This window comes from Vipera ursinii (assembly GCF_947247035.1).
Source record: "Vipera ursinii genome assembly, chromosome: 2".
Classification (NCBI taxonomy): Eukaryota; Metazoa; Chordata; class Lepidosauria; order Squamata; family Viperidae; genus Vipera; species Vipera ursinii.
Genome location: NC_139513.1, coordinates 19,789,535 through 19,808,973, shown reverse-complemented (window position 1 = coordinate 19,808,973; position 19,439 = coordinate 19,789,535). Strand labels below are relative to the sequence as shown.

Here is a 19,439-nt window from a genome sequence, read left to right as displayed (position 1 = left end):
TGGGCCAACTATCAACTGGAGGCATTTTTGTACTTCTGGATTGTCCTCTAGTTTCTAACTCATTCAGTTCAATCCTTAAGACTCCCACATCAATGACCCTCTCTCTTTTTGTTATTTTTTTCTAAAATAATAAACGAAATAATAAAATAAGCTAAAAATGATAGCAAAATAACAACAAACAAAATTAATTAATAAAATAAATAAAATTTAAATTTAAATTTAAATTTAAAATCTGATAATAAAATAAAAATGATAATAAAAACAAAACAAGTTGAGATGAAATGAGATGAGATGAGATGAGATAATAAAATAAAATAAAATAAAATAAAATAATAAAATAATAAAATAAAATAATAAAATAAAATAAAATAAAATAAAATAAAATAAAATAATAAAATAAAATAAAATAAAATAAAATAAAATAAAATAAAATAAAATAATAATAAAATAAAATAAAATAAAATAATAAAATAAAATAAAATATAATAAAATAATAAAATAAAATAAAATACAAAATAACAGGGAAAACCAGCTGGGCAACATTGGGCCAGTTCCTCTCCTTCAATCCAATCCACCTCACAGGGTTGTTGTTGTGGGGAAAATAGGAAGAGGAAGGATTAGTAGGTATGTTTGCTGCCTTGACTTGTATATGAAAAATAAAAAGGAAAAAAACAAAAATACACTATGTAAACTAGACAGCTGCAAGGTGGTCGGCAAAATCTAGAGCAATATGAATTAAAGCAGGATTAAAATGAGAAAATAGAAAGATCTTCACCTACCATTGAAATAATGCTAATGCAGGCTCCACTGGAACCTTTCGGGGAGGGAATTCCATAAGTGGGGGTGCCGGCAAGGAAAGGGCTTTCCTCCTCTCTTATAATCATTTCTCTCCTGAGGAAGCAGAAGAAGAAAATGAGGGTCATCTACTCCAACCCCCTGCTCAGGCAGGAAACCCTATACCAGGGGTCAGCAACCTGAAACAGTGAAAGAGCCACTCGGAACCGGTTCCCTCACAAAAGGAAAAACTGGGAGCCGCAAAAAATGTGTGCGCATGCGCGTACATGCACGCATGCGCAGAACAGGGTTTCACTGAAGAGTGGAGCCAAGGCGAGATATGCACCTACCCTGCATATTTGAATTGATTGGTTGAAATTTTTTAGTCCCACTTTTTTTTTTTTTGGACTGCACATGGCAGAGGACTGGGAGCCGCAGGAGACGGCTGAAAGAGTCGCCTACGGCTCCGGAGCCGCGGGTTGCAGACCTGTGTTGTAGACTGAATGTGGAGGGCCATGCACAGCTTGGCATCATCAGACAACGGACGGGAGGCAGTTCCTCGGTGTGGGCAGCAGAGCTTGAGAACTGAAAAGTCCAGTTGCCTCCTCACCATCTCTGCATGCCACTTCAGATACTCAACTAACTTTATCTTTATCTTTATTAGACTTATATACCGCCCTTCTCCCGTAGGACTCAAGGCGGTTCACAAGGTTTTTTAAAATAACAATACAACAATTACAAAAATTAAGAACAGTTAAAATAATTACATTTAACCTTGAATCAATATAAAACCCCAATTAAAATCCAATTTAAAACCCCAATTAATACCCTCAGTCCAGGCCAGAAAGCTCAAAGAGCCAAGTCTTCAGGTCCTGGCGGAATGAGCAAAGGTCAGGGGCAGTCCTAAGCTCTACGGGCAGCTGGTTCCAAAGGGCAGGCACACCCACAGAGAAGGCCCTCCCCCTGGGTGTTATCCGCCGGCAATCTTTTACCGGCGGTACCTTGAGAAGACCCTCCCTGTGGGAGCGCACAGGACGAAGGGAGCTTGATGCCGGCAGCAGGTGTTCCCTCAGATATCCTGGACCCAAGCCATTTAAGGCTTTATAGGTCATCACCAGCACCTAGCTTGCTGTTTGGCCCCCCTAGGCTAACCTACTATACTGCCCTCCAATAAGGTGAGGAAACCGGACTGTCTTGATTGAAAGCTGAAGTCCACCCAACTTAAAAGTTGCCAAGTGTTAAAAAAAAACACCACTGCTTTAGAGGCCCGGCAGTTTTATTAGAAGGAAACTGTCCATTTTAGAGACAGCCTCGATGACACAATTGCTAATGACCCTTTATCTCGGCCTCCGTGTCGTGTGACGAAAGGCTGGTGAATTTCTTTTCCTGGATTCTTTAGTTACCTGAAGGAGGAAGCAGGCTGAAGAGGTGGGGGATTTCCCCAGTGCCACTCGAGCTATTTAACCAGCAGCGTGAAGGACACGCTCTGGAGCAAAGGAAGCTGAGCGGGAAGGCAACACTCCTTTCCTTCTCGACCATTTGGCTGCTCTGTTGCCAAGCATGCTGCTCTCCTTGCTTCTCTGCGCGGGGATTGTGAGCGGATTCCGCCCTAACCATGAATCAGGAGACATCTCTCCAAATGACTTCACAGACACTGACATCACGGAATTGGGGGCGCTGCGGGCTGTAGCCTGGTACATGGAGAGGAACCCACTGCCTGGAAGACCTGCCATGGCGCCCGGGGAGCTAGAAAACATGGTCCCATTGAATGCAATCAGGCTCTTCAAGGCCTATTACCAAGGTGAGCTGGCTCTGGGGTCCAAAGCAAAAGGATCCATCTTGGTCCAAAGCTCAGTGTCCTAACCCTCGGTTTTAAGACACTGGATCCCTTTGTCATAAATACAACTACATTGCATTGTTCTTCCCAAACCTGAACTTCTTCTCCAGCACAACTCTTTCCAGAAAGCTAATTGTGATTACTGTATCGGTGCTTCATCTCAACTCCAGACCATGAAAAAGTCATCATCTGAGGGAACATTGGGGTACTGTATATTGATCAATCCTTACAGATTCTAGATAGTTCTTCTAGCCTTTTCTTCCATATTATCATACATTGTCCTTGTTGAGTTGAGTGGAATTGGATGAGTTGGGCTCCAATTCCGATATTTCCCAGACATCTGGAGAAGAAATGCAATTTCAGGAGATATCTTTTAATGTCATTTCCTTGAGCCTTAGACCTTTCTAGATCTAGAATGAGGGTAGCCCTTTCAGAGCTATGCCCAGCTAGGTTTCAGTTGTGGCATCAGATGAGATCCTGCGGGAGGGGTGGAGGTGTGATGAATGTCATCGGGGAATCTGTTATGACAGTGGTTCTCAACCTTTTCTTTACCACTGACCCCTTTTAAATACAGTTTGTGGCTACAGACCACCAAGACTTAACTCAAGATATAAATCATAACATTTCTTCAAGCTTTCATGGATCCCTGTGATGGCACCATGGCCCCTCAGGGGTCTGTGGACCACAGGTTGAGAACCACTGTCTTATGACTTTCAGGGACACTGCATCATTGAGTTGAGCTCTAAGAATCAGTTGTGATTGGTGCATAACAGCTTTCCTGCCTGACCTTACTGACTCCATTTCTGGGCTGACCGTGGAGTTCCCCAGATGTATGGCCTTTGGGGACTTCAATCTGCTTTCTCAGGAAATTGGGGCCTGAGGTGGCTTGGGAGTTCATAACCACCATGACAGCCAAGGGCCTATCTCCCGGGCCAAACACTGGATCTGATGTTCCTGTCAGAACAATGGCCCTGAGATCTAATAATGGGAGAGGTTAACTCACACCCTGATTATCAAGGGATTCTCTAGAACCACCATTTACTAGATTGGTCTGTCCTCCACCCACCCTCATTAATAATAATAACAACAACAACAACACTGCTATCATGTCGTCCCTCGTCCTTCTCTTCATTAGCCTTGGTGGAGCAGTGGGCTAATGCCTCCTTAAGTAACACCAGCTGCCTGCAATTAGTGCAGGTTCGCATCCCACCAGGGGACCCAGAGGACCCAGATTGTTGGGGGCAATTAAGCTGACTTTGTAATAATGCCGCTTGGGGTGTGTGTGAAAGCCCTAATAAGCAGGCATATACATAGAATGAAGGCTACTGCTAAGCTTGTAAGCCGCCCTGAGTCTTCGGAGAAGGGCGGGATATAAATGGAATTAAAATAAATAAATAAATAAAATTAGACTAGACCAGACATGTCAAACACAAGGCCTGGGGGCCGGATCCGGCCCGTGAAGTGGTTTCATGCGGCCCGCGAAGCCATCCTGGAAACAGTGAGGGAATGGCCCCCACTGCCTTGGCCCTGGCCCAGAGACCCTCCTTCTGCCAGAGACTCTCAGATCTGTCCCACTCCTGCCCATGCCCCCATAGGCACCCTTGATGCGAACGACGTAGAGCTGGCCATGCCCACCCAGTAGGCCATATGCACTCTAGCCACGCCCACCCAGTAGGCCACGCCCACCCAGGCCATACCCACCCGGCCCCCTGAGGGTAACCGCAATGCTGATGCGGCCCTCAATGAAATTGAGTTTGACATCCCTGTAATCTAGTGGAATAGATTCCCCCAGTTTAACTGGTTTTGCAGGCTTTTGCACCTGGTCAAGCGTAGAAAAGTTCAGGCTCACAGGACTGACTAGTTTGTGGCTAAAAACGGGGGGGGGGGCTCAATAAGAATAAGCACCAGATGCACGGCAAAGGGTGGTGAACAACACCACAACCAGGCCCAGAAGTTTCAAAGATTCTTCTTCCCTTTAGATTCTCCCAAATTCTCTTGTTTAGCACCGGAATCCCAAAGGTGCTTTTTCAGGAGGCAACTGGACTTTCTCGTTTTATTTTGGAGATTTTTTTTTCCTTCTTACCCAAGAAGCTTTGTCAGCTCTGACTGGGTGGTGGGAATGGAAGGATTTCTATTCCTTGCGGAAATTTGCATTCCTTTAGAGCAGACATGTCAAACACAAGGCCCGGGGGCCGGATCCGGCCCGCGAAGTGGTTTCATGCGGCCCGCGAAGCCATCCTGGAAACAGTGAGGGAACAGCCCCCACTGCCTTGGCCCTGGCCCAGAGACCCTCCTCCTGCCAGAGACCCTCAGATCTGTCCCACTCCCGCCCAGGCCCCCATAGGCACCCTTGATGCGAACGATGTAGAGCTGGCCACGCCTACCCAGTAGGCCATATACACTCTAGCCACGCCCACCCAGTAGGCCACGCCCACCCTGGCCATACCCACCCGGCCCCCTGAGGGCAACCGCAATGCTGATGCGGCCCTCAGTGAAATTGAGTTTGACACCCCTGCTTTAGAGACTCTTGGAGGTTTACCTGTGTCCTCAGGGTCACCTGAGTAGTGCAAAGGTGTGTGGAGCCTTTTTGGCTGCAGGATATTTTGTGCCCTGTGTCCCTTTCACTGGTGAAGACAGGCACACAGGCTGTCGGGGATGAGTCCGTGTTGTCTGCATCTCAAACTGAAGTGCAAATGGTTCCTGTAGTCTGCATTGTTGTCTGAAAATCCGTTCATACTCCCGCACCACTTGAAGGGTGTATTCATCCCAAAGTGCATTAACTAAATATCTATGGCGATTCTCGGTCGTCCAGGTCAAGGTTGTCCCAAACCACGTCCCAAATTGGGACAACCATGACCTGGATGCCTGAGAAGCTCCATAGACACTTCATCACCGGAATAATGTACGAGGAGAAAGCCTTGTTTTTAGTATCAACCAATTAGAAGTAAGACACTCTCACTAACCACTTTTAATAGAGCAGACTTCCCTCCAACTTGCACCTTTTATATACAGGTAGGTGCAGCATAATTCCAGATGACTTTGTGAATGAATGAACCTTTATTGTCAAAGTACAACCATGGATACATTGAGATTGGCTGAGCCTCCCTTCGTGCCCCCACCCCCAACTTACAGTGACACAAACCCTCCAGGGTGTGAGTCATCCCTGAGAATCTTCCTCACTCTTCCAAGGCAATGGCGATGTCATCCAGTGGTGTCAGGGGACAGCCCACAATGTCTTGTGCTGTGCTCACCACCCTCTGCTGTGCTCACCACCCTCTGTAATGCCTTCCTATCCACGGCTGTCAGACCAGCATACCAAACCACAATACCATACGAGAGGACGCTCTCTATAGTAGACCAGTAAAAGAGGGTCATTAGCCGTTGTTCTACCCTGTTCTTCCGCAAGACCCTGAGAAAGTGAAGCCTCTGTTGGGCCTTTCTGGCCACCTGGGTTGTGTTAACTTTCCAGGTCAGATCTTCGCAGAGGTAGACTCCCAGAAATTTAAAGGAGGAAACTCTCTCCACACAGTCCTCCCTGATGTAAAGTGAGGCAGGTTCCTCCTTTTTTCTCCGGAAGTCTAACACCATCTCTTTCGTCTTGCCGATGTTCAGGTGCAAGTTGTTGTTACAACACCATATGGATAGTTTTTGTACCTCCGCCCTGTATGCTGTCTCATCCCCGCCTGTAATAAGACCCACCACGGTTGTATCATCTGCGAACTTGATTATCGCAGTAGATGGGTCGGATGATACGCAGTCATATGTATACAAAGAGTACAGGTAGGGGCTAAGCACGCAGCCCTGTGGCGAGCCGGTGCAAAGCTTCAGGGGGGTGGACAAAGCACTTTGTCAATCGCAGCCAAGCAATTCATAATAAGCACGCTTTTGTTCAAGAAAGTTTTGCTAACTTTACCAGGCAGATTGCACTACAGTTCCGAATGACTTGCAACAGGTAAAAGTAACTATCGTGGGATGATTGTTAATATTGTATCTTACAATAGGCCTTGATTTTGTGTCCCTAGGACTATGGAATGAGGAAGTCAGAGGTTGTGTAATTGGACAAGTGAAGGCTTGCTGATTAAACAACCAATTGACAAAGATAGATAATAGGATTGTTCCCTCCCTTATAACCACAAAGACACTTTTTCATGTATATGAGATGTGCTGGTAAAGAGTTTTTAGCAGCTGCCTAGCAGGCAGAAATTCGGGTGGCCAAAAAGCTATTCCTGAACCAGAAAAGGCTTCCCCTGTTGAATTTCTGGTTGACGGTTATGGCATTTGTAGTAGTCCCATAAAATGGGCATTTATCTATCACCTCTGGATGTTAACAACCGTTTTCCAAGGCCTTGGGTGATAGTTTTTCCCACTTTTGCTAGAAAGTCAAATCAGCTGACATATTAAGCCTTGAATTTTTTTTTAGGCCGTAGTAGGGGATGCGATGCCTCAGTGGTTAAAGATGCTGAGCTTGTCAGCTGGAAAGCTGACAGCCTAGGTTTGAGACTCATGCGCTGCATATCAGAGTGAGCTCCCGTTACTTGGCTCAAGCTTCTGCACACCTAGCAGTTTGAAAGCATGCAAATGCAAGTAGATAAATAGGTACCACTTCGGTGGGAAGGTCTTCCGGGCACGTTGGCTCCGTCTGCTAAGAAATGAAGATGAGCATCACCCTCTAGAGCAGGGGTGCCAAACTGATGGCCTGTGGGCCGGATGCGTCATCCGGAAGCTGCGCCCACCCCATTGCCGGAATGGCAAAACCGTCCCGATACGTTGCGCGATGTCACATGACATCGCGAGTTTGACATGTCTGCTCTAGGGTCAGAAATGTCTGGCCATGGTTTGTTCACAGCTAGTGCACTCATACTGCATTATTACAGAACACAATTGACAAAACTGTATCAGACTGAGTTATTCTAAGCTATATAGTAGATAGTTCTGGATTTACAACCAGAACTGAAACCAGAATATCTGTTGTTGGCAAGACAGGTGTTTGTTAAGTGAATTGCACCCAATTTTATTTATTTATTATTTATTTTTGGGACTTATATGCCGCCCTATCTCCCGAAGGACTCAGGGCGGCTAACAACAATAAAAATACAATAATACAAAAGTTAAAAAAGAATTAAACTAGCAGCCCCAATAATAAGTTAAAAACATTTTAAAAATCCCTGTCAGTCCAGGTCAGCCTGATGGAAAAGGAATGTTTTAAGGCCGCGGCAAAAGGACCGAAGATCCGGGGCCATCCGGAGCTCAAGGGGAAGTTGGTTTCACAGGGCTGGCGCTCCCACAGAGAAGGCCCTCCCCCTGGGGGTCGCCAGCTGACATTGTCTAGCCAACGGCATCCTGAGGAGGCCTTCCCTGTGTGAGCGCACTGGGCGATGGGAAGTCATTCCCGGCAGTAGACGGTCCTGCAAATATCCCTGGCCTAGGCCATGTAGGGCTTTAAAGGTAAGTACCAACACCTTAAATCTCACCCGGAGGGCAACCGGTAGCCAATGCAGCTCACGCAGGAGGGGTGTAATATGGGAGTATCGGGATGCTCCCATCACTACCCGCGCGGCCGCATTCTGCACCAGCTGGAGCCTCCGGGTGGTCTTCAAGGGCAGCCCCATGTAGAGAGCATTGCAGTAATCTATACGGGAGGTAACGAGTGCATGAGTGACCGTACGTAGGGCATCTCAGTCCAGATAGGGGCGCAACTGGCACACCAGGCAAACCTAGGCAAATGCCCCCCTGGCCACAACTCCTATATGATCTTCAAAACTGAGTCGTGTATGCAGGAGGACACCTAAGGTGCGCGCCCTATCAACGGGAGGTAACACCTCTCCTCCCATAACCAAAGACGGAACCTCTTGGACTAAACGAGATGCCGGTACGTAAAGCCACTCAGTCTTGGCCGGGTTGAGCTGGAGCCTGTTCTTCCCCATCCAGATCTGTACCGCTTCCAGGCAACGGGACATCACATCAAGGGCATCGCTGGGTTGGTTCAGGGTGGAGATGAAAAGCTGGGTATCATCAGCATATTGATGATAAGGTAAAGGTAAAGGTTCCCCCGCACATGCGTGCTAGTCGTTTCCGACTCTAGGGGCCGGTGCTCATCTCCGTTTCAAAGCCGAAGAGCCAGCGCTTGTCCGAGGACGTCTCCGTGGTCATGTGGCCGGCATGACTAGACGCCAAAGGCGCACAGAACGCTGTTATTGATGATACCTCACCCCGAAACCATGGATGATCTCACTCAGTGGCTTCATGTAGATGTTGAACAGGAGGGGCGAGAGGACCGACCCCTGAGGCACCCCACAACTAAGGGGACTCGGGGTTGACCTCTGCCCTCCTGCCAACACTGTCTGCCAACGGCCCGAGAGGTAGGAGGAGAACCACCGTAAAACGGTGCCTCCCACTCCCAACCCCTCAAGACGTCGCAGCAAGATACCATGGTCGATGGTATCAAAAGCTGCTGAGAGATCTGATAGGACCAGGACAGAAGAATAACACCTATCTCGGGCCCGCCAGAGATCATCCACCAGCACGACCAATGCCGTCTCCATGCTGTACCCAGGCCTGAAACCCGATTGGCACGGGTCCAGATACTCAGTTTCCTCCAGGACCAAAGGGAGCTGCCGAGCCACCACTGTCTCAACAACCTTAGCAAGGAAGCGAAGGTTGTTGGAGACAGGACGAAAGTTATTTAAAATTTTGCCTCCTTTTTAATCATGGTTGTTAATCACTGTAGTTGTTAAGAGAATCATATAGTCATTCAGTGAATCTGGCTTCCCCCACTGACTTTACTTGTTGAAAGCCAGCCAGGAAGATCACAAATGGCAACCACATAACTTTAGGATGCTGCAAATGTTGTAAATTCATGCAGGCTGCCAAGGGCCGAAGTTTTGATCACATAACTACAGGGATGTTGCAATGATCCTAAAAGGCGAGGACTGGTTATAAGCCTCTTTTTTCAATGCCACAGTTGCTAAATGAATGGTTGCAACTCACGGACTATTTGTAAATCATTGCAAACTGCAATAGCTCCCCTCTCACTACAAGCTAATAAAAGTCACCAGGTCACCATGTTGGATGAATGCAATCTAAAGGGTGTAGGTTATGTAAGTCCCCAGCTATACAAGTTCCATTGGGAGACAATAGGACTTCTCTGCAAAGGTAGTCCTTGACTTATGATCAAAATTGATCTCTGTTGCTAGGTGAGGCATTTGTTAGATGAGTTTCACCCCATTCTACGACCTTTCTTGCCACAGTTGTTAAGCGAATCACTGCAGCTAAGTTATAGTAAGACGGTTCTTAAGTGAATCTGGCTTCTTCACTGACTTTGCTTGTCCGAAGGTTGCAAAAGGTGATAACATGGCTGCCCAGTTTTCTTTGCTACTTCAACCAGTGGGACAGTCGACAATGACCCTGGAACACTCCGGCCATCACGAGTCAAGCGTCCGAATTTTGATCACGTGACCATGTGGGGATGCCACAATGATTGTGAAAAACGGTCCAAAGTCACTTTTCTCAGGGCCCTTGCAATTTTGGTCACTAAATGAACTGTGGTCAGTAAAGGAATACCTGTAGTATCTTCCACTGTACCTCAAAAGTTATCTACCACTATTTCAGAATCAACCCCTTTGATTCTAAGGCGCCCTGGTTCCAATCAACTAACAACTTTGGTTTTTTGTTTTTTTTTAACTTTGTGATGATCTGTTCATGGTGCCTGTTCTTTTTGTGTTTTGTTTAAATTGTCAGGGAGTGTGTTTTTTTTAAAGATCGGGGCCGGCTGACCGCGAAGAGAAAGCTAAGGCCTGTATTTATCCCTCCCTTCTCATCCTGTTTTACTCCGGCCTTTTGCTAAATCGCGTCTTCTAGTTGCGTTGGTGCTTGATTGACACAACTCCCGCCCGGCCAGCACGGCGGATCAGTTCAAAGCAACCGGAGCAACAGTCTCTCTCCTCCCGCGCTCGGCTGGAAGGCGCCGGGATCCCCGGGGTGGAGAAAGGCGGGGGCTTTGTTTCTCTCAAGCGGCGGCCTCTCTCGGCCTCTCGGATCCGCTCCCCGCATCTTGGAAGGCGCGTCAGGATGAAGCTTCGTGGCTGGAGCTCCGCGCCCAGAGAGTTTAAAACACGGGTCTTCAAACTTGGCCCTTTTATGACTTGTGGACTTCAACTCCCAGAATTCCTCAGCCAGCAAAGCTGGCTGAGGAATTCTGGGAGTTGAAGTCCACAAGTCATAAAAGGGCCAAGTTTGAAGACCCCTGGTTTAAAAAAACACAGAAGTTCCCTTCGCGTTCCGGTGGGCGTGGCAAAGATGGGTCACGCCTCCTCCGCAGTCCCTCCCTCCCTCCCTCCCCCTCCCCCCCCCGGTCTACCTCATGTTCAGCTTTGTGAGTCCGGGTGTTTTTTGCCCCCTCAGCCCAGTCGGGATCGCCCTTTGAAAGGCTCGGAGCAACCCTTCCCCGGTTGGCTTCTTGCAAGGAAGGCGCGCGCAAACCTCTTTTTTTTTTCCCCGGGTTTGCGGCTGGTTTGCAAAAGGCCGTTAGTGCCTCCCCACGACTCTCGCGGGTCAGTTTCCCCAGCACAGACCGCGCTTTCCGCAACTCTCGTGTTTGCCGTCGGATGTCGTTTGCTCTCCCCTAACCTCTGGGAGGGAGCCTGCAAAAGTACAGGTAGTCCTCAACTTAAGACCACAGTTGAGCCCAACATTTCCCCTTGCTAAGCAGGACAGGATAGGACAAGGGGTAAGGCAACCTTGGCTCTTTTATGGCTCGTGGACTTCAACTCCCAGAATTCCTGAGCCAGCATGGCTCAGCTTGGAAACCTCTCCCTTTCCCAGGGGTCTTCAAACTTGGCCTTTTTATGACTTGTGGACTTCAACTTCCAGAATTCCTCAGCTAGGCACGCTGGCTGAGATATTCTGGGAGTTGAAGTCCACAAGTCATAAAAGGGCCAAGCTTGAAGACCCATGCCCTTTTCCCTCAGCATGGCTGGCTGAGGAATTCTGGGAGTTGAAGTCCACACGTCATAAAAGAGCCAAGGTTGTCTACCCCTGGGATAGGATAACCTTTATTGTCACTTGAAGAATTTAGATGGAATAGAGTACAATTCTATTATAAATAGAATAACAGCAAGATAGTTGAGTGAGTTTTGCCTCCTTGCCTTGCCACAATTGTTGAGTGAGTCACTGCTGTTGTTAAGATAGTTAACATGGTTGTGTGAATCTGGCTTCCCCATTGACTTCGCTTCCAGAAGGTCGCAAATGGTGATCACATGACTCCGGGACACTGCAACCGTCATAAATACATGCCAGTTGACAAGCAACTGAGTTTTGAACACATGACTGTGGAGATGTGGTTGTGTAAAAACCCATCATAAGTCACTTTTTTTCAGTGCGGTTATAACTTCAAACGGTCACTAAACAAATGGTTTTAAGTCGAGGACTACCTGTAATTAACTTCTAATGAAGACATCCTGGCTTGGTTCAAACAACAGACTCAGACATGTGGATTTCTTTATAAGCCACAATCAGCAAAGTCTGCACGCACCACTGTAAGTCATCAAATGGTGCCTTGTAAATCATAGTTTCTGGGAGTTGCATGAGTCTGTCAGTTGTGCTTATTTCAGTAAATCATGATTACACAGTTCAAAGCTTCGTGTGATATGTGAACCCGGCCATGCTCAATGGTTATGATCCGCATTAACTCAAAACACCTCCCACTTCAAGATCCTTAAAAACAAGAGTTTCTATCCCATGTATGCCAGAGGATTGGACTAGACCTCCAAGGCCCCTTCCAACTCTGTTCTTCTATTAACTAAAGAATATAGATAAAACAAATAATGAACTATGGCTTAATGTAATAATGTGAAGAGGTTTTTTTTCTTTCAGCAGTCTCTTCTGGCGTTTGACAAGCATAACAAAGACATAGCCAGAAGCCAAAATGGACAAATGTCATGGGAATTTGCTTTCAAAAAACCCACACAGATCAGGTGAATAGGTTGTCCTAACTGCTAACCAGGCACACTGCTGAAAAAAGAGGGGAAAAAACCCCTTTTCGGTGGGATTTAATCTAAAATCCGGGAGCTTTCCCCACATTTCTAAACCACATACAGCACAGGAAACCAGTAGTATGAGACATGGTTCTGTGAAAGCTGATTTTAAGGATGATCATTCTTTAGGAAGCTAAGATTTCAGGGAAGAATTAAGCAGAGCATCTTGTTGATGTATTGCAGTTTTAGCAACTTTAAGATGTGAGGTCTTCCAGTGTTGGCTGGGGAATTCTGGGAGGTGAGCACTGATGTATTGGGAGTCCTTGACTTAGAAGCACAAATTGGGACCAGAATATCTGTTGTCAGAGGGTCATGCCTGATTTTATGACCTTTTTTTGCTATGGTTGTTAAGTGAATCATTACAGTTGGTAAGTGAGTCATGTGAACATTAAGTGAATTCATCTCTCTCATTGGCCGCCTAATGAGAAGGAAGGACTCATTGGACAAGAGCCTAATGGTGGGAAAGATTAAGGGCAAGAGAAGAAGGGGACGACAGAGAATGAGGTGGCTGGATGGAGTCACTGAAGCAGTAGGCGTGAGCTTAAATGGACTCCAGAAGATGGTAGAGGACAGGAAGGCCTGGAGGAACGTTGTCCATGGGATCGCGATGGGTCGGACACGACTTCGCAGCTAACAACAACAAAGCCGTGGCTTCTAGCATTGTGTGCCGGGTGAGCCTGGCCTTGATGATTCGTTTCACAGACGATAGGCTTTGCCTCTTATATAAATGGAGAACAAGTGTAATTAACAGAGGCAGAATTTTAAGAGCGGTCAGCTCTGAATAATCTATTCACCACAGCAGTTCGGTGCAGAATGACAGAAGCGGTCAATCGAGTCTGACAGGAACATGGACTGTATCAGCTGCTCCTTGGATTTAAGAAGGAATGAAGGGAGAGAATGTGCAGAGAGATATGAAATTGTGGTTGTCTTCAAGACCTTGAGAAGAGGCACACAAGAAATGGAACTATTTAACCCTGTGGGAATACTCCCTTGCAAGTCACAAGATAGGGCACAGGCATTCCTTGTACCCAGCCAAGCTGCTGATCCCTGTCACTCCATTTTGTCCGATCCCATTGGCAGGGACTCTCGGAAATGCCCTACACGTTCACTTAGAATTGTCCCAAAGATGCGTTTTCAAAAAAGAAGCTAGACTTTCTTTTTTGTTTGAAAATGTTTCACTTTTCATCCTAGAAGCTCCTTCAATTCAGTTTTACCCAGAATATTTTCCTTGGGTATCCTTCATACACATAGTCCTCGACTTATGTTCACAATGGTGCCTCACAGTTCTGTTGCAAAGCAAGGCAGTGGTTAAAAGTGACTTTTGCCTCATTTTTGCCACTTTTCTTGACACGGGTTAAGCGAATGACTACAGTTGTTAGGTTAGTAGCATGGTGGTTAAGTGACTCTGCCTTCCCCATTGACTTTGCTTGTCAGCGGGTCGTAAAATATGACCACATGACCCTGGGACACTTCACTTCCCAAGCATCTGAATTTTGATTATGTGACCATGGGGATGCTGCAATGGTCACAAGTGGGAAAAGCAGACATCAGTCACTTTTTCAGCGCGGTTGTAACGCTGAACAGTCACTAAAAGAATGGTTGCAAGTTGAGGACCACCTGTATCCATTTCTTTGCATAGCTCAGCCTTTGCCAACCAACTGTTGTGGACCATGAGCCCTCATCACCCTCAGCCAGCGTTGATTGGGCTTAGCTGGGAAGATCAGAGTTGTCATCCAGCCCATCTGGAAATTGGCCAGGCTGACAAAGGTTACCCTAGAGCAGGGGTCCCAAACCCACACCCTCGTCACTTCTCGCCTGGATTACTGCAATGCTCTTTACATGGAGCTGCCCTTGAAGAGCACCCGGAGGCTTCAACTGGTGCAAAATGCAGCCGCGTGGGTGCTTATGGGAGGATCTCGGTACTCCCATGTTACACCACTCCTGCACGAGCTGCATTGCTTCCGGTTACCCTCCGAGTGCGATTCAAGGTGTTGGTAATAACCTTTAAAGCCCTACATGGCTTAGGCCCGGGGTACTTGCGAGACCACCTGCTGCCGTTGTCAACCTCCCATCACCTGGTTCGCTCCCACAGAGTCGGCCTCCTCAGGGTGCCGTCGGCCAGGCAATGCCGGCTGGCGACCCCCAGGGGGAGAGCCTTCTCTGTGGGCACGCCGACCCTCTAGAATGAACTGCCCCCAGAGCTGCGGACGGCCCCTGACCTTCGGTCCTTCTGCCGTGACCTGAAGACCTGGTTGTTTCAACAAGCGGGCCTGGACTGTCTATGGTTTTTAATTAGGCTTTTCACTGGGTTAAATTGTCTCGTAATTATTGCATCTATTGTTTAATTCTTTTTTAAATTTTTTACTCTATGTTTTTTAATTTTTATTGTTGTGAGCCACCCTGAGTCCTCAGAGAGAAGGGCGGCATATAAATTTAATCAAATCAAATCAAATCGAATCAAATCAATAACCTGCCTTTTTATCTTTTCCAAGCCAACCGAATGCTAGAAATAAATTATGTTTTAAAAAAGGCTGGAGTTCTGTGCCTCTGCTTGTCTATCAGCAGGAATCCCAGAATGGGAATGGACTTGATATGGTGGGAGAATGTAATAAAAGAAAGGTAATGTTCAAAGGTGGGGGTGGATCTGGCTTGGAGTTGCTGAGAGAGAAAAACAAATCAGAGAAAATCTCTCTCCCCCCACCCCACCTCCCATCCCCGTGGATCCCAAAGGGGGAAACAGCTGGGCAGTGGCTTGGAATTTTGCTGACTGATCATTCTAAGTCTGCCTCCTTCCTGGTTGTGTGACTCAGAATAGAGCATGCAATTCACCCAAAGTTTCCCAATGTATACATACGGAAAATTGCATGCAAATGCAACACGAAGGGAGGCAGAAACACAACTGCATAGATCAGACATGTCAAACACAAGGCCCGGGGGCCGGATCCGGCCCGCAAAGTGGTTTCATGCGGCCCGCGAAGCCATCCTGGAAACAGTGAGGGAACAGCCCCCACTGCCTTGGCCCTGGCCCAGAGACCCTCCTTCTGCCAGAGATCCTCAGATCTGTCCCACTCCTGCCCAGGCCCCCATAGGCACCCTTGATGCGAACGATGTACAGCTGGCCACACCCACCCAGTAAGTCATATGCACTCTAGCCACACCCACCCAGTAGGCCACGCCCACCCAGACCATACCCACCCGGCCCCTTGAGGGCAATCTCAATGCTGATGCGGCCCTCAATGAAATTGAGTTTGACACCCCTGGACTAGACATTCCCAATTCCAGCAACTATTCCTCATACGTTTTAGCCTCCAGTCCCCTCATCATCTTTGTTGCTCTTCTCTGTACTCTTTCCAGAGTCTCAACATCTTTTTTACATCCTGGTGACCAAAACTGGATGCAGTATTCCAAGTGTGGCCTTACCAAGGCATTGTAAAGTGGTATTAACACTTCACGTGATCTTGATTCTCTCCCTCTGTTAATGCAGCCTAGCACTGTGTTGGCTTTTCTGGCAGCTGCAGCACACTGCCGGCTCATATCTAAGTGATTGTCCACTAGGACACCTTTCACAGTTACTACCATTGAGCAAGGAACCACCTATACTATACCTGTGCATTTGGTTTTTCTTGCCTAAATGTAGGACTTTACTTTTTTCACCAATTCTGCTGGTCTGATGCATGGTTCCCTCCAAAGCCCTGTTTGCCGTTTGATGTAAGGGGCCATTCTGAGGCTTTGGACTGAATCACAACCAGGTGACCTTTCCCCAACAACAGCTCCAGCTGAACCGTCGGAAGGCTGAGTGGCTCCCAGTTCTAGGACTATGCCATTTTTGGTGCTGGATGGGGTGACAATGCCTCATACAAACCCAGAGCACAATCTGGGGGGTCCTGGTCTCACGGCTCCTGCTTAAAGAACAGGTAGCAGTTTTGGCTAGGAGGGCTTTTGCACAAGTTCGTGTTGTTCATCAGTTGCACTCTTTCCTGGATGCAACTGCTGTGCTCACTGTCACCTGCAGCCTGGTCACCTCCCATTTGAATTCCTGGCATGTGGTTTGTATGGGCTATCTTCGGAGAGTATCTGGAAGCTTCAGCTGGTGCGAAATGCAGTGACGCGGGCAGTTACATTTGACCCTAGAATGGTACGCATTACACATCTGTTCCGCAAAGTGTGTTGGTTGCCAGTTTGCTTCCAGGTCCAATTCAAGGTGTCGGATTTCACCTTTAAAGTCCTTCATGGCAAGGGACCAGGATGTCTGAGAGTATCTGAGAAGGCAAATTATGGATCCCATTTGTTAGGGAATGTGGTAAGTCCCACTGGACAAGCCTTTACTGCCATGGCACCCACTTTATGGAACCTTTTTTCCTCCACCCCATGGAAGTGAGCTTAGCTCCCTCTCCCTTAACATTGCGCAAATCCCCCAAGAAGCGGCTATGCCATCAGGCTAGGAAATGAGGGAAACCTAGTGATGGCTCTCTTTCTTACTGAAACATCAAATTCTCTTGTTCCATGTGCCTTTTTTTAACCGTACTGTTTTAAAATAGTTTTGGATTGTTTTACGCGTAGTTTTCTATTTTAATAATTAGAAGCAGCCCGGAGTCATTTTCACATGAGACAGGCAGCCACATAAGCAGTCCTCTGCAACCATTAATTTAGTGACTGTTTGAAGTTACAACAGCACCAGACAAAAGTGACCTAGGACCAGTTTTCACACTTACGACTGTCGCAGCATCCTCACAGTCGTGTGATCAAGATTTGGGCGCTTGGCAACTAGCATGTATTTATGAAAGTTGCACTGTCTCGGTGTCATGTAACCTTCTCAACCTCCCAACAAGCAAAGTCAATGGGGGAAGCCAGATTCACTTAACGACTGCATGATTCACTTAGCAACTGTGGCAAGAAAGGTTGTAAAATGGAGCAAAGCACATTTAACAATTACAAAGGAGATTTGGGACTCACTTGCGGTTGTAAGTTGAGGGATAGATAGATAGATAGATAGATAGATAGATAGATAGATAGATAGATAGATAGATAGATACCGTATTTTCCGGTGTAAAAGACAACTTTTTAACCCATGAAAATCTTCTCAAAAGTCGGGGGTCGTCTTATACGCCCAGTCGTCTTATACGCCGGAAAATACGATAGAGAGAGAGACAGACAGACAGACAGACAGACAGACAGACGGGTGGGTGGGCGGGTGGGCGGGCAGGAAGATGATAGATTTTCAAAGAATGTGTATTGAATATGCCAGATAGATTGAAAGATCAAGAAGGCTAAGCTTGTAAGCCACCTTGAGTCTTCGGAGAAGGGCGGGATATAAATGGAATTTAAAAAAAAGAATACTACTATTGTTACTACTGAGGACAATAATTTTAACTAATCCACTTTTTTTTTTTACACAGCTGATGTCTCTCCCAGCCGATTCACAAAAGCCGTCCAGGAAATTGTCACTGGAAATAATCTAGTGGAATCGTCTAAAGGCAACAATGACTACTACTTCTACTGTGAACAGATTAGCAAAAGTAAGATAGAATTTATGGTTGTTGCTGCTTAGAAGAGGGGTATGTTCAGGGGTGCGAAGGGTGGTATTAGGAACTAGAGGAAACTCAGTTATAATGGAAGCAGGTGACAAACCTGGTCAATGGTCAGTATCCTAAAAGAGGCAATCATTCTAGCCCAGGGGTAGGCAACATTGTCTCTTTTATGACTCGTTGACTTCAACTCCCAGAATTCTGGGAGTTGAAGTCCACGAGTCATAAACGAGCCAAGGTTGCCTACCCCTGTTCTAGCCTGATCCAGTAAAAATACCTTAACTCAGAGATGTGCAGCTAAGTCCAGGTTATGGACCTGGGAGATATATATATATATATATATATATATATATATATATATATATATATATATATATATATATATATATATAGAGAGAGAGAGAGAGAGAGAGAGAGAGAGAGAGAGGGAGAGAGAGAGAGAGAGGGAGAGAGAGAGAGAGAGAGAGAGAGAGAGAGAGAGAGAGAGAAAGAAATCAACACATTAAAGGGAAACGAAATATAAAATATGAAAATTATGCTGAACTGCCACGATTTCACATGACTTATGGTTGAATATGGTTGGTTAATTAGTAGCTTTAGGTTGGGCCAATGCCATTATTTATTCACTAGAAACCATACAATCTGCTTGGAACAGCTGATCCAATTCACTACAATCTCTAGTCTACAGCAATGGTGGGGAACCTGTGAAATTCCGGATGTTGCTGAACTACAGTTCCCAACATGCCTCACTATTGGCCATATTCGAACTCTGTTTAAAAAGCTACCGTTCTTACTTTTGCCCTAGTTCAGAACTGAAAATGCTCAGCTTTAATTTAGCCACAGTGGATAAAGTTGTTGTACTTGTCCAGCACTCCCTTTCCTGCTGTCACCACGTTTGTGGTTTAATGCTTGTCAGTTATACAAAGGATGGGGTGGCTTTCTTATTGTGTACATCTGTCACTGACCTCCAGGTTCTTTTTAAAAGAAAGAGCTTTGGATAAAGAGCCTTGGTGGAGCAGTGGGCTAATGCCTCCTTAAGTAACACCAGCTGCCTGCAATTAGTGCAGGTTCGCATCCCACCAGGCTCAAGGTTGACTCAGCCTTCCATCCTTCCGAGGTAGGTAAAATGAGGACCCAGATTGTTGGGGGCAATAAGCTGACTTTGTAATAATGCTGCTTGGGGGGGACCGAAAGCCCTAATAAGCAGGCATATACATAGAATGAAGGCTATTGCTAAGCACATTGGTTTGTGCTTAAATTGTAAGCCACCCT

General features: G+C 46.6%; 1 protein-coding gene across 1 annotated transcript in view; it reads left to right on the top strand.

Annotated features, from left to right (window-relative positions):
- Positions 1-2,292: 2,292 nt before the first annotated feature.
- The window catches only part of LOC310634340 (von Willebrand factor A domain-containing protein 7-like), a 60,902-nt gene continuing 43,755 nt past the window's right edge, over positions 2,293-19,439 (top strand). Inside the window, exons 1-2 of the mRNA XM_083352630.1 lie at positions 2,293-2,575; positions 18,039-18,158. Coding sequence (XP_083208756.1) covers positions 2,335-2,575; positions 18,039-18,158 — 361 coding nt within the window. The 5' untranslated portion in view covers positions 2,293-2,334. The remainder of the gene's footprint in view (positions 2,576-18,038; positions 18,159-19,439) is intronic.